Source organism: Heliangelus exortis, chromosome 14 (assembly GCF_036169615.1).
Source record: "Heliangelus exortis chromosome 14, bHelExo1.hap1, whole genome shotgun sequence".
Taxonomy (NCBI): domain Eukaryota; kingdom Metazoa; phylum Chordata; class Aves; order Apodiformes; family Trochilidae; genus Heliangelus; species Heliangelus exortis.
Genome location: NC_092435.1, coordinates 12,595,277 through 12,611,000, shown reverse-complemented (window position 1 = coordinate 12,611,000; position 15,724 = coordinate 12,595,277). Strand labels below are relative to the sequence as shown.

Genomic DNA, 15,724 nt, shown 5'->3' with positions numbered 1-15,724 from the left:
GATATGCATGTTGTATCAAGTTGAGGGGGAAAATTGGAACTGAGTACAGAGAAAGCATCTATGAGAAGGTCAGCTAATGACCACTTTAACCAAAATATGCAGGAAATGCAGACATTTTCATGGATAATTGATGAGGTGTGGGAGAAAAATGGAGATGGGTTGAATGGTTATGATCATCCAAAAGGGGCAATGCCAAAAGTCTTATTTTTTTGTTGCTTCTCAGTGTCATCTAACAACTGTGCATCTCATTTAAAAAAGGTATAACCACTCCTGGTTGCTCCAATGACTTTTTCATAGATTTCTGGGAAGCTGAGCAGAGGTAGTTTGGAACTACAGTGTATTAATGCACTCCTGTGATTGATGATGTTATAAAAGAGAAGAGAGGTGCAGTCCATCTCCTTCATTTCCACCTTAAGCTCAGCAGCATAGCAGTTTGCAGATCTGTGAGTCCAGTACAGTGAAAGCTTACTCCAGGGTCTGTTTTTTTGCAGAGGTTTGCCTGTTCTCCCCTCTCCCCACGTCCCATTGCCTCTCTCTCTGATTTTGTGCACTTTATCTTTTTGGGTTGTCTGGGGACATGGGCTTATAGAAAGGTCCCAGTCCTTTTGGGGATGAGAGATTATAGTCTGTGTGGGTGATACAGGAGAAATAGTTTACTGATTGGTGGAATTAGTGTAGAATCAGAATCTTGCTTGCTGTAGAGATACTTAACATGAGTAATGTTATGCCAGTGCGAGGTGGAGAACTGTTAGGTGAGGTCTGTGCAGGAAAGGGAACAGGATTTGATTCTGAGTATTTTCACATGTTTGTAAAGAATTTGTACTTTTTAAGTCCTGACATGGCATATGTGAACTGCTAACAATGTAAATGTATCACCTAGGTATCTTCTGTAACAAAGAGCAGGATTTATGAGCTACCCTGCTAAGCTGTCACATTCCCATTGTTGCTTGACATTTGTACTGTGACTCTTGTGGTCTCCTGCTTAATTCCTTTGTGTCTGGCAGACACCCATTTAGTAGTCTTGGAAAATACAAAGTGGAGCCAGTTAACATTGAATGATCTTAAAGCTAGGCTGAACTTTTGTTTTCATCAGGGAGGAAGATGATGCCATCAGCTAATTTGGTTGATCAATAGCCCTGCCTGCTATAAGGTTTCAAAGCTTGTGGCTAAAAGCTGATTGCACTGGATCCAAAATGAATTTGATCTATTGGTTTCCACAAAGTAGCAGAGGCAAGGATGATGCTTCAGTGCTGATGCTTAACTAATTTTAATAATGCCAACAGATCAGCCTGGTGCCTGCTGTGGGGACAGGGAATGCTCAGCAGCAGAGCACTCACTTAATTTAAGATGTTTTTTAGGGTATCATGGGCCTGTCACTCTCTAGCAAAGAGCAATCAAAAAGCTTGATTGTCCTGAGACTGGGAAGCATTGCAGTCTTTACTGAACAAGTTTAATGACATCTTTCATTATGCAAGCTTTGATCCTGGTTTCCTAAAAAGAGAGAGGTACTGGCAACAAATTAGGCTGTTTTTTTAGTTTTGGCTGGCGAAATAAGGGTTCCTGAAAAATGGGGGAAAGTTCTGTGGCTGAAGTGCAGAAAAGCGTGCAGGCTGTGTTTGTGATGAGTGTTCTGGGATGCAGCTTCAGAAAGGAACCAGTGGTGTCCTTCCCACATGCTGGGTGGGACTATATTCTGCTGGAAAGGTGCACTAAAATTAACCTGATGCTTTCATCTCTGTTTCAGTGACTATATCATGGCTACTGGGCCAACAGCAGTCACAATGTCACCTGGAACAGGAGGGACAGCTGAAGAGTGCACAGGTAAGCAGTAGTTCTCTGAATGTATGGCTATTTTTTTTCATATTTTTTTGTCAATGTCTTGCAACTATCTTAAATGCTTGGGTTTCAAAGGTCATCTTACTTTGTCCTTTAGAAATACATTTGCTACCATCAGAATATTGTAAAAGAGATGCAGATGGCAAAGTGACTGTTAGTTGAACTCCAGATAGATAGGACTGAAGAAAGCATAATATGTGACTGGTTTCTTAAATTCACACTCTAGTTTGTCACATAATCCAGTGCTAATTGGGGCCACACTGATGAACTTGTGTGAAACCCACACATTCATGCAAATTTTAGGGTCACGGGAAGATTCAGAAAATGGAGCCAATTCTGACCAGGTGCCAGGGAAGGCAGGAGATGTTTTGGTGTCTGAAGTGTTGGCTCTAAAACCACCAGATATATTTCTGTCTCTAGCTGAACCAAATTTTTAAGAAGTTAAAGGCAGCTGCACTGTTGCTGAAGTACTCAGGAGACATTTGACTGGACCTGGATAAAGCTGTTTTAGGAACTTTTGTTTACTTCCCATGTAACATAGGATTGCCTCACCTCTTCCCCTTCATAGCTTTAATTGGCTTCTGATGTAAAGGCTCTAAGAGGTTAAATTCCCAGCTTCCACAGCCTAGACAACTAGCTTACTTTCTTGTTTTCCTTATAATCTGAGTAGTATCAGAGGGTACCCAGTGCACAGTGCTACTTCTGGGTGGCAGTAACCAGCTCACTGTCCAAAAACTGTCAGCACCCAATGTTGGCCTTACTGAATTCCATGATTTAGTTGCCTTTTTGGCAGTACCAGGTATTTTAATGAGTATTAATCACGGTATTTTCTGAGAATCTTGACTGTGGGTTTTTGTTTTTGTTTTGTTTTGGTTTATTTTGTTATAAATCATGTGTGTTTATTGGGGTAGGTAGCTAGTCCTTGGATTTGAGGAAGAAATGGAAAATGTGTCCTGAACGCACCTTGAGATGTCAGAAAGTGTAGAAGAAATGTTTAATTTAAATATGACAAATATTATTAAAATATGATAGTTGAGCTCCCAAATCAGATGTTCCCTATGCTTTTTACAGTCTCAGTTTGGCACTGGAAAAAGCATTTTTTTCTCATCTCTCTTATTATAGGGAAGAACCATGCGATGAGCAGAAAGATGTGCATTAATTCTCTGTGCAGAGGAGGAACAATGAAATAGGCAGTACACAAATGGTATAGAATACAGAATACAGAGAAAGCAAAGTGATTACTCCTGATCCTTTTCCATTACAGTGAGCTAAATCGTAGTTAGCATAAGCAACTAATTTTTGGGAAGGCTTTTGCTTTTTAGGGCAATAGGCTTTAATTTAATCTTTTCTTTTTAATGCCATAAAATTGAACCATTAGAATTAAAAAATCATGATTCATTATTCATCACTGGGTGAAGGAGAAACAAGAATAGCTGTCTGGGCTTGGATTGTCTTCCTTGCTTTGACTGGATTGTTTTTGTTTTGTGTGATGATTTTTTTCTGTTTTAGATGCTAAGATCCTTTTGTATATTACTAGCTCAGGTATCACAGAGCACTCTACCCATTTAGCCAGATGTTTGGCTACTTCAGAGTGCACTGAAATGCAGACACCTTTGAATGAAATGCAGCATCCTTTTTACTGGTGTGTGGAAGGAGGATGAGCATCACCTTCCCGAACCCTCTCTTCATGGCCAAAAGCTCTCCCATAGAGCAGACCCCCAGCTTTCATCTGCATGCAGCACTGTGTCTAGTAGTGACTTTGGTTTGTTTTTTTGGGTAATAATATGGCAAGTGCCCATCTTCTGGTACTGCAGGGAAACAAACTGTGTGCTCATTCATCTGTGAGAGCCGAGGGCGTGTGGCTGGGCAGAGCAGGGCTGAAGCAGGATGAGTGCTGGAGGGGGTGTGCCCTGCACATCAGGAATAAATCAGAGGCTGGCAAAGGCTCTGAAGTCACTGATGTGTCTGCATCAGAGGGTTCTCTGTTGCACAACCTTACCCAAGTCTTGCCCCATGCCAGCTGAGGTTTGCTCCTTGGCAGTGTTTGCAAATCCTTTCCAAGGGCTTCATTCTAACCTTAGCACTACTTCTCATATAAATAAGTATTTGGAGTAGTATTGTGGCTGTGTTATCCTTCCTGGTAGGACTTTGTCTCCCTTAGATGGCCTTAGGATGACTTATTTTTTTGTTGTTATTATGTTGTGGTTTGTTTTTTTGTGGGTTGTTGGTTTTTTGGTTTTGTTTTTTTTAAACATTCCCCTGGTTCTCTGGAAATGCCAGCATCTAATTAAGCTCATCAGTAATACTTGCATAAGAATTGAACTTGCTTTCTGGCCACTGTACATAAAAATGTCCTTGTTTTTCACTTAGACTGCCTTTAAGTTGCAGAGTTCTCTGCATGTAGCTAAATCTGCCATTTTGTTCTTTGAATCATTGGGCTGAGATAGCAGACATTGCAATTGAGAATTTTGGGGCACTACTTTCATGAAACTTTTTAATCTGTTTTTTTACTCATCTGAAGTGAACCATCTCAGCTTTGACAAGTTTCCTGGGAGAATACTACATACATTGTCCAATTGCTGATCTGAGTGGCAGGAATGGTAGGGAGGTATTTCTAAATTCTCTATGAAGGACACACAGCTTATTTTATCTGAGAGGCAATGTGGTCTTCTGGGTGCTCTGTGACCTCTTTTCTCTTACCAGTTCTTGCCTGAAACTCATTAAACCCTGTGAGAGTCTTAGCAAATCCAAGACTTTGGGTCAGCCCTGTAGTCCAGGGCAGGCAGCACAACCTGTATATTTTCTGTGCCAATCTCATTCACTTACTGCCTGATAAGCAGCAGTGGAAGATAAAAAACTCTTCCACTGATAAACCCTCTGCACGAGCACCACATCCCACTATTATTCAGATGAGGAAGGCTCCACTGATAGTTTTGCTCTACCAGGTTTGCAAGATTATTTGATTTCAGTGACAGCCCAAAGCAATGTGCAGGTCCTCAGGGAGGCAGCCAGTTTCATCAGTCCCTGCTGGGCAGTGTGGCAGCATCCTTGTGTGTCCTGACACCTGGTACTGGCACTGGTCTTGAGAGCAAGGAGGAGACAGGGTGAGTAGATCTCAGTATCATTGTTTATTTCTCAAAGTGGCTACTGTCTGGTGCAGCTGTGTGGTGGCCCAGTGTCAGCCCAGATAAGGCCCCCTGGCAGAGATCCCTACATGTACAGGGCACACGTTGAGACAGGGCATTGCCAACGAAACCATTGCTGGCAGAGGACAATAATTGTGTAGAAATAATGCCTTGCTTGTGAAGGAGACCTCCAGCTGTGGGCATTTATTATGCCAACTGCTGTAAAGTATTAATTGAATAATGATTTTGGCTCAGATATGCAGTGATGCTGTTGCTCTGCATATGTATTTAAGTCAATCACAGGGGTCTGAGCACAACAGTTTGACCCAAACCACTCCAAACTGGTGCCTCAATGTGAGGGTCAAGGGCAAAGTGCTGCACTTGTGTGCTGAAAGAAAACACAAACAAGTATGTTAGAGTATCTTAGGCTATTAAAAATTAAAGAAGTCAGCGATGTTTTGTATGTTGTACTTTGTTCTTTTTGTATTTCTTTTCATTTGGACAATGAAGAATCTGAAATCAGATTAGCAGTTTTCTAATTGTGTTCTCAGGGCTGCTATGTTTGAGGGTTTCATGTCCTGCAGAGCAGTGTCTTAATTTAGTTTTGCTCCATTGTTCTTGGAGGAGTTCTTGATTTTATTTTGGGGCAGTGATTTATTATGGAAACATATTTTGGTTTTAGAGTTTATAAATTCTTTTGCCAGTTTCAATCTTTTTGCCCAATGTTGAATTTCCTTCAGGTGTTGTCTCCTTACAGCACTGATTAAAGAAAAAGCAGGACTAAACCAAACTGAGTAAAGAACAAGAGTTAGATATTGACATATTCTTTTTAAATTGGAAATATATCTAGTATATATTGCGTTGGCATGATCACTTTCAGTTGTAGGTAGATAAATTCTCTATATAAGGTGTATTTTTAATAAACTGGAAGCTAAGTAGGCACCCCAATTGTCAGTTCAATGCCAGTGTTGCTTTATCAGCAGCAAATGTAAGAACTGTGGTTTCACCTTTCACTGGACTCCAGCACTGAATTATTTACAAAGGAGCTGACTAAAACTGGATAGGCTGCTCTAGATTTGAGGCTTCCTCCAGAATTTAAGAGAGAAAATTTTCCAAGCTAGGCAACACTTCCAACTTCTGTAAATTTTCATTTTTTTTTTCTCATGTTGCAGGAAAGAAAAAATCCAAATTTCAGACTTTCAAGAACTTCTTTGCCAAGAAGAAAAGGAAAGACCCTCCACCTCCCAGGGGGGAGAGTAATTTAAAACCAAGCCAGTCCAGCAGCGATGTCAGCATCTCTGTGCTTGACACTACTGCACTTCATTCACAGAAGGAGGCTGGGTAAGGAAAATAAATAAATAAAAGCAGACCTCTCACAGCAGTGGGATGAAAGCATGAGCTGGCCCCTTAGGAGCAACCTCCGTCCAAGTTTGTGCAAAACAAGCCCTAATGCTGATGAAGGAATTCCAGGAATTTCCTCTGTCTTTGCTAGTGCTTCAAAAGCCAGCCCGGAGAGGAGGGGAGGAGGGCAGCAAAGGGCAGGGGTGATCCAACCTTTCTGTCTGAAACTGCAGATAGCCCAGATTGCTTTAATTGAGCTGAGTGTTTAAAATTTGTCCAGGAAGGTCTGAGCAGCAGCAGCAGCTTTACAGGATGATGATTGAGTAGTACTAGTACAGAGAATATGCCTGATGTTGAGTTGCTATTTTTTAGCATAAATGGTGCCCTTCATCATAGCTGGGGTGCAGAGAAAAAGGTATTTTTGGCATAGCAGCAGTATGAGATTGCTGCCTTAACTTTCTTACAGAGCCATTTAGGTATAGATAATTACTGAAGGCTTCTAGTTTTGTGCCAGTTTCCCCTGAAGGGCTGTGAGGGAGGTTTGCAAGTCCTTAAGGTGTGTCCAGAGCGATTCTCAGATTGCTGAATGATGTTTTTTCAAAACCTTTTCCTTTTTTTCATTTAGTGTAATACAAGCTTTTGGCTTGCACTGCTCACCCTGCTTCACTGGTAGCCTTAGGCCATGAAACAGCACAACATTTCCATTGCATGTCTGACTGAATCTGGGCTGGGACAACCCTCTGGACATCATTGTGTCTCTCATCAGGGCTGCCATGGATCAGGATCTGGCAACCTGTAATTCAGCTGTTTTCCAAGTCCTCACCCTCCTCATGCCCCTGTTTGCTGCTCAGCCAAGGCCTCTCTGTGGATCAGGTTGTGAGCTGCAGACTAAAAAAATGCAGCACAACACGGCCACATCAGATGGTTTGCAGTGTTTGGCTGGTGGGGACATTGACCAATGTCACAGGGCATGAATCAGTGACTGGAGTGGGACAGGCTGAAATCAGGATTGCTGCCAAATGCTTTCTATCACCAGGATATCACCAGTTCTTCTGGCAGAAGAACCATAGATGTTTCTTTCTCATGAGTGCCTGTTCCTCCTTGTCCCACCTTTCCCCACTCTCTGCTGTGTTTATGCAACCACATCATGGAAATGATCTGGGAATGAAACAACAATCTCTTTATTTTGTTTGTTAGCATAACAGCAGCAGAGTAAGTGACCACACAACCAGTCCCCTGGGGTGAAAGGAATCAGAGTGACTCAGCTCACCCTGTTCAGAACCTTGGGAAGAGCTGAGTTCAGTCCATTACCCACAGGAGAAGTCTGGCTTAAAATCAGCTCCCTGCTCCAGTGTGGGTGCAAACTCTTTCTTTTGCCCTTAACCACACACTTCAAGTCCAATTGCTGTTTACCTCAGTGCTGTCCTCCAGTGATTATGAACTGTTTTGCAAGATTGGAGATCAGGAAGTGAGTGAAACCTTTCTGTTTCTTGCCCTTAGAGATAGGATTAGATGAACTATCAAAAAAAAATAGAGGCTATGTTTGTGCTACTTAAACCCTATGATGTCCAGACACTGCATGGTGCAGGCATGCTTTTTAGAGTACCCAGAGAGACTGAACAACATAATCCTTTGGAAAGCCTGATCCTGAGAGCCAGTGGAAATGTAACTTGTGAGGGGTTTAAAGCAGGGCCCTGAGCTTTGCAATTTCTGGCACGCAGAATATCAAAAACAATCTGAGAACAATGCTGCTGTTTGTTTGTTCTTGGTTCAGAAGCACTGGTTTTCTTTCCTTTTTTTTATACCCCTCCCCTCCCACACCATATAATCTTTTTGAAATGTAACTTTTATGAATACTAAGCAGAGACCAAACCCCTGGATGTGCCACACACTTCTTATGACAGCCAAAAGCATGTGCCTGGATGTCAAGGGGCTGTAGGGAATCCCTGGGCATCTGAGAAGGGAGCTTTATGTGCCACTGCCTCTTCACCTCCTGAGGCATGACTTCTGAATGAAAATGGAAAAACCTTGATGGCAAAGTTACAGCATGTGCTGTGAAGGACTTCTTGTCTGTATCATCAAAGGGATAAAAGACCTTGCATAGAGGAAAATTGAGTCCCAGATAGTCCGATTCCAGTTAAAAAGCTCTGAGCAGTAAAGACTGCTGGGTCAACAAGCAAAATGGTCCTGGTCTTTGTAATGAACAGGCACTCCTTTGGCAGGATGCAGTTGTTTTTGGGAGAGTGGCTGCCTGAAGGAATTGTGTCACCTTTCCTCTCCCTGCCTCAAGCACTAATAAAATAAAGGGGGTTGCAGCAGTAAGAAGTGGAAGATATCACAGTGGCTTTTGGGCTGCTTGTAGAGTCCTGTTGTTTCCTCAGTCACAGCAGCTCAAGGGTTGCTACACATGAAGGAATTGGGCATTTGTACAGGGAAACTGGTGTGGAGATACAGCAGCTAAAACATCTGGGGGTCTGGCTAACAAGTGTATCAGTGCCTTCAGCACAAATATAAATACACTGCCTGGAATGACAGATGAATGTGTATTTGCACACAAGAAACTCATCTGTACTAAAGCTGCTGTAAATTCTATGTTTAATCAAATACTCTTTTTGTGACTGTCAGAAGAAAATGTGGTAATTCTCTTGCAAACACATGATACATGTGCAGAGAGAAAGAAATAGGCTTTGTCCTGGTAGTCTCAAGAACAGGGAAACCTTGGCGCTCATTGCTAAAGAATTCCAAGTATAAGAAGTGAGGAAATCCCCAGCTGAAAAGATTAATACATCCTGATGCACATGTATTCTTTGCAGGTCATAAAATATCCCAACCAGCGATGAATATACATTACAGTAAATAAAAGTTGCATCACATTGTCTCTCTCAATGTAGTAAAATTATGCCTTGCCCATGCAGAGTGTCTGTCATGCTGAAAAGGACTCTAAAATCACACCTAAAGATGAGGTGGCTTCATTCACTCTAATGGTGAGATGAGGCAAGTGCCTTACTGGTGTGTAGAGCTGCTCTCCTATAAACAACACAGGCATTACATGTAATGGGGGAAAATAGGAACTCTGTGCTGTGAAAGAAAGAGCTCAGATTGTCTTTGACATAAAGTAAGCATAGAGCAAAATTCTTTTCCCCTATTGTGAATAGGGGCACCTATATATACAATATATATTCTATAAATATATATACAATATACAGCACCACTGTATATTGATTGACTACACCTTTGGGCAGCAGGGGGGTTGGTTACTCAAGCAGACAAAGGAGTTGTCTCTGGAGGTGTAAAGAAAGGAGATGCAAGAGGAAAAAGAGTAATTTTTATTTTGTTTTATTTTTTTACATGGTGTATTTACTATATGCAAGTTATGGTATTTCAGGGCTTTCTTCAAATAAAGAGAGAATTTGGGGTAGACAAACGGCAGAGTCCTATTCTGTTTGATTTCCTTGCAGAAGAGTGTTACAGCTTTCAGGGTTTGAGTTCTGTTCCTAATTACCCTGTTAGCCAGAGTCAAACTTGCACAGCAGCTGAGCCAAGGAATCCTTGTAACTTGTGGGTCAGGAGGCTGGCAGCCAACAACATGAGAGTATTCTCTGTTGGTTTCTGGCTAAGTGCTAGAATGAAGTCCTGGTAGAGACCATCCTTTTGGGCAAGAAGGATGTATTGGCAGTCTGGTGGAACTTGGAGCCTTCTTGTTATGCAGAATTTGCCCTGTGCAACCCAATAGCCCAAGCCCAGTCAATCCCAGTTGATTAAAATTCAGTTACCTGAGAGGATTTGCACTGAGTTTGTTAATGTAGTGGAATTACATTTTCTGCCCACCTTTGCAAGAAGGGGAAAAACAATCCATAATCTTTGGCAGGTATGACACACACAAGGCTGCAAGGATTGTGTCCTGAGTGTCTCATGCTAGACACATTTCCAGCAGGGCAGGGGAGGGGACTCCTGTCACCCCTCTCTGCCCTGTAGACATCTCTCAGGGTGGCAGCATCCCACTAAATCTCAGCATCTGACCTAATCACCTTGGACTCCCTTTTTACTCCACAGAGACAGTGTGAACACACACAGTGTGTTCAGTGCAGATGCTGAGTACACCTGAGAGAGACACCTCTATTCAATCAGCATCCCACAGTGTGTTTCTTCCTCCCTTCTGAGCACCAGAGGAGCCAGCAGCAACTTCCTTAGCCTGTTAACATGCAGAAGCTGGAAGTTATGCAAGATGCATCCCACCTTGGCCTCCTTATGATCCCTCTGTCATGGCAAAGTGGTGGGGGGAAGTTTTGGAGGGCTGTACCCAGTGCATTGACCACTCTTCCTTCCTTCTTTCCTAGGCCCAAAGGAAGCATGGGAAACAAAGCCCTGTCCCATGACAGCGTCTTCATTTTTGAGTCTGCAGCAGGGAACCTGGCAGGCAACACGTTACCTCAGGAAAACATACCTGGGAGAGTGAAAACTTTGCAGGTGGGAACATCTTCCCCTCATTCCTGGTGCTGCTTTGTATTATCTGTCTCCTAGGAAACTCTGTTCCTTGATTCCTTTGCTGTGTGCCTTAAGAATTCATTGAGCAAGGTGTCCAAAGCCAAATTTATTACTTTTGGATCTATTCTGCCACTTGGAAGCTGTCTCTTGTTGCTTTAACTCTTGCCCAGGTCTCATAGTGTGTCAATGACATGAATCCAGTTCATGGACTCTTGGAAACTTTCCTTAATGAGCATGTCCTCTTCCAGTGGAATTTCCATTCTTTACTTCATAGCTACTGCTTTTGGGTTAAGTCCATTTATTTATACTGTAGCGTGTCCCTTGCACTGCTTTTCTTTTTTATATTATTTATATGCTATTTTTTGTGGCAGTTCTGGCTATGTTTTCACTGTACATGCTAGCACCAGCAGCTATGTAAGTGTGTGGGATGATGGATATGTCAGGGCACCCTTAGTGACAGCCTTATTTATATCATTATTCTTCTGACCTCTGCCAGCAAAGGATACTGCATTCTGCTGGGTCATTTCCTTCTTCCAAGGCACATACTGAACCCTCCTTGACAGTTCCCTTATCAACTGTTGGTTATATTAATTGCATTTAAATAGCTGCCCAGCTCTGAGCACTGAGATTAAGTTGAAGATTTTTCCAGAGACTGAAAACAAACTCTTGATAAGGCAGCCAAAGGCCATTGAAATTCTTCCTTTGCTCAGTGTGAGCTTCATATTGCAAAACACAGTTGCATCACATTTTAAGTAATAAAAGATGCACAGAGGGACTTGTTCCTCCCTAAGACTGCAAAATAGGATAAGCTTCAGTTCAGGATACTTTTTGTATAACAATGGGAGTAGCAGGAGAGATCATGTTTATATATGACAGAACTTTATTGGGGAAAAAGAGCTCTTTTCATGCTATCTGCAGTCCACTGTGCCCTCTCTTCATCCATCTATCATCCTGCATGGTAACATAATCCTGCCAGCTCTACTGCCAGCAATAAAAGACACCCTTTTTCTGTGAGCTTGGCTCTTGTCAGAATAAAAGCCAAGCACTAATAAAAGCTGTTATTTTCTTAGCAATGTAAATTAATTTCTACCAGTAGAAGGCAGACTGTAAATTCAGTTTCCCCTACAACACTTTGCTGTCTGCATGTAATAAATTTAATAAATCAAAAAAGCAAAGTTGTGAAAGGGAAATGCAAAATTGACTTTCTATATTTTCCTTCCCATGAAGTGCACAGGTATATTTAATGTCTTGTTTTGCCCATATATTGCAATCTTTGTGCAGTTTGTCATCAGCCCTGCTTTTTTGTGACACTTCCCTGATTGCTGTAGGTAAGAGGGCAAGAAAGCTGCTTGAGAAGAGGGACTGTCAGATTAAAGGGTGACTTTATGCTACCCTGTGTGGCTGTTAGATCTACAGGAATTACACTCCAAGTGAATCTTTCTGAATATTTAGATCTATTTTACAGAGGTATCAATGAATGCATAACTTGCACAGAACTAGGTCTAGAATTTCCCAGTCTGGTTTAATAAGCAAAGAAACAGAAAAAAGCAGTTCTGCATATTTATCTTGGGAGTACTCAGTTGAGACATTTTCAGTTGAAGGACAAAGTTTCTGCTCAGACCTTGTTTCTGTTTGACATAGCTGACAGACCTAAGCCAAGAATTTTAGTAATGGTGTTTCCTGAGATCTGATCTTTTTTTTTTTTCTTAGTTTGAGGGAACATCTGGCTGCTTGTGAGGTTGCAGACTTTGTTTAATTTTTTTAGGGTCGGGGCCTGCCAAAGCATTCTTTTGTGCAATCTTGGAAAAGAATCACCACACTCCTTTACAAACAGGATTGTCCCTGGCTGCCACTGTCATTCTTGCTGTAGAGAGGACCAGGATGGGATGCTGGGGAAAATGAACATGCAGTTCATTAGGGGGTCTTTGCATAAAAAGTGGGACTTGGCTGCGGGACAGGGTGGTGACAAACTCTCAATATTTGGAAGTGTTTTGTGAAGGAAAGCTGCCCACATAAACCTGGGGTTGGGAACTGCCATCTGACAATGCTTTGTGTAACTATTTGGGACATCCAGATACATATCATTATTTAAAGAATACTTAAACCTAGAATTTTCAGAGTTTGAAATTTAAACTGAGCTCAACTGCTGTAAATTTTCTGGAATGGTGAATTTTCTGTCTTTGGTACCTTATTGAATAAAACTGATTTCAGTTTTGCACTAAAGCTAGTTCTAGTGATGGGTCTTTCATGAATGTAGCTAAATAAAATTTTATCAATGGCTATTTTCTGTAAATGGCATGTTTCTTCAAGTATTTCTGTTAACTAGGAGATGCTATATGCCAAGTGGGAGCAACTGGGGTAAAAGTGTACAAAATGTCTCTTATAAATAATGCCATTGAAAGTCTATATTCTAAATTTTTTTTCAACCACAGCTTCAGTTGCAGCAAAACATCAGACTTGGATCACCTCCTGTTGTTATAACTGGAAAGAAACTGGAAGATGCAGGTGCTGTTTCTGAAGATGATGGTTTACCTAGAAGCCCTCCTGAAATTTCAACCCTTCATGAAGTTCTGACAGATTCACCAAGCAAGGTATCATCATTAGGTCACTAAAATGAACATCCCTACAGAAAAGACAAAATCTGCTTGGAGAAGGGGAAGAGCCTTTTGCTTGCTTTTTGTAAAATCTGGTGGTGCAGATCAGTCAGAACTAGAACATATTGTCTAGGTGGGCTGTGGACTTGTCACTGTGAGGAAGTGGCCTTAAAAATACCCTTTCTTGTACAATTTTCTGTGTTTTTATGTAGACCAGTGCTAGGGCAATTGTGGCCTATATCATTAGGAAAAGAGGAGAGAGATTCAGGTGATATGACAACTCTCTGTGCCTTTGGGCAAGGAAGTCTCTGCTGGCAGATCTGTCTGGCAGAAAACATAAAAGGTGAATTTTTCACATCTGAGTGTTGTGTTCCTTCTGTCTGTTTCACTTCTAGTCTGAGAACAAGCTGAGGTGCTCACACTGTACAAACAAATTTGTCTTCCAGCTTCAAAGAGCTGCAGAGATTTAGATTGGCAGTTTCTTGCACCTGTGAAAGGGGAAGAGGTTTTGGGTGTTTTAAAGCTAGTGAGGAGGACAAAAATAACAAAGACTGCAAGAAAATCTCAAATAATCACTAGCTTTGGAATGAAGTACCTCAAAACCAGGGCAGTATTAGCTGAACTGACAGGGAAGTGAGCATAACAGATCTTGATGGGAACCAGAGGAGTTTTGGGCTATCTTCCTTCTTAGGAATTGCGTTCTCACAACAGATGCATAATTTGGGACTTTAGTGAGCATGTGAGTATTTGTAAATTGAAAGATCTTAAAACAGCCAAAATAACTTTATGAAATGTGTTGCCTCATGTGCTCAGCCTCCGTGGCACATCTCAGGTAAAGCTGCCCTGCTTGTGTTTGATCCTCAGCGAGCACATGAAACCCACCCTGGGAAGCAGGGACTCAGTGACCCTTCCTTTGTCTTTCCTCTTATGTTTTCTCATGATTAGCACTGGATATCCAATCCCAGATATTTCAATGTGGTTTTTCCCCTGACTTACCCTTTGCCTTGTTTTATCCCACAGTCCTCCAACCCTGTTCAGCGTCATAGCTCTTTGAGTTTAGGCGGGACAGACAGTGAAGATGAACAGGTAAATTGCCATAAATTGCCACTTTTCCTGCTCATAAACTTTCCCAAGACAGCGTGTGGGATGTCTGTATGGAGCCAATACAATAATCTTTTTTTTAAATCCCTATTTTGGGTACAATGTATCCTAGCAAACTCTTCACCAACAGTCCAGAGTGATACAAGTGGTGTTGCAAATGTACTTCTCACAGAGTTTTGAATAAGAACAAGATAAAGAGAGGCAGAAATCTACTGGTAAGTGGTTTGTGTGATCAGCATAATCAGCTCTGTGACACAGTATGAATCTGCAAGGTTACACAACTGAATATTGGGCAAACCAAAGCATTTCAATTCCACTTCCATGTTCCAGAGCCTTAGTACCCAGCAGCAGTAATAGCTTAATAAAAGCTGCCTGCCAGCAGTGGCTTGGGAGCAATGCCCTCCACCTCTCTTTTAATGGGAAATAATTGCAGGATTGCCATTTCTGACACCAGGTAACCCACAGGAAAAGGTCTGTGTTCATTTGCAATTCTCTTTGGTTGATAAGCAACCATCTGCAGCAGCAGGTTCTGCTTTCAGACCCACATGGTCTGTTCCTTGACCAGCTTTGAAAAATTCAAGGAGCTCTTTTTTTTTTTTCTTTTCTTCTTTTTTTTTTCTTTTTCTTTTTTTTTTTTTTCTTTTTTTTCTTTTTTTTCTTCTTCCTTTTTTTTTTCCTTCTTTTTTTTTTTTTCTTTTTTTTTTTCTTTTGAGAGGAGCCAAGAGGACCTGCATTTTGGCCCAGGCTTTGCAGCCCTCCACACACAATCCCAGTTTGGGAAGCTCACCAGAGAGATGAGAGTTTAACCCTTTGGGAAACTGAGACTAGGCTACAAGTAAAGGGGAGGTAACAGGGTACTCAGAGGATTCCATCCTGATGAAAAGGGCCTTATCAGCCAGGGCAACCTCTTGAGGGTCAAACCATCAATGCCCCTGCTAAGGAAGTTTTCATTTTTATACTCTCCTTGACCAACCTTCTCAAAGGGAGAGAGCAACACTTGGGCAAGATCAGATCAACTTTCCTGTCTGTGGCTGAGATCAGGCACTTTCCTGCTCAGTCATTTCTAGATCTTTTTGTTTAGGGATAAGAAGATAAAGCCATGTCTTACCCTTGTGGCAGACTACTACTCACACAGCTCTAGAGACCCAAGTGATCTAGATAGCTTGGATTGTCTTTATTTTTAATAACTTCTTGTATATTTATATTTTCATTACTTCAATGTACGTTTTATTAACTCATCTC

The 15,724-nt window shown here is 41.6% G+C and overlaps 1 protein-coding gene across 5 annotated transcripts in view; it reads left to right on the top strand.

Moving 5' to 3' along the window:
- The window catches only part of KIAA1210 (KIAA1210 ortholog), a 61,223-nt gene that overhangs the window by 32,125 nt on the left and 13,374 nt on the right, over nucleotides 1–15,724 (top strand). For 4 of the 5 annotated variants that reach the window (XM_071758182.1, XM_071758183.1, XM_071758179.1 and 1 more), the window contains exons 2-6: nucleotides 1,745–1,821; nucleotides 6,134–6,302; nucleotides 10,640–10,769; nucleotides 13,220–13,378; nucleotides 14,402–14,467. In XM_071758182.1, the coding sequence (XP_071614283.1) occupies nucleotides 1,755–1,821; nucleotides 6,134–6,302; nucleotides 10,640–10,769; nucleotides 13,220–13,378; nucleotides 14,402–14,467 (591 nt within the window). In that variant the 5' untranslated portion in view covers nucleotides 1,745–1,754. The remainder of the gene's footprint in view (nucleotides 1–1,744; nucleotides 1,822–6,133; nucleotides 6,303–10,639; nucleotides 10,770–13,219; nucleotides 13,379–14,401; nucleotides 14,468–15,724) is intronic. The other variant, XM_071758181.1, reaches the window with a different exon arrangement.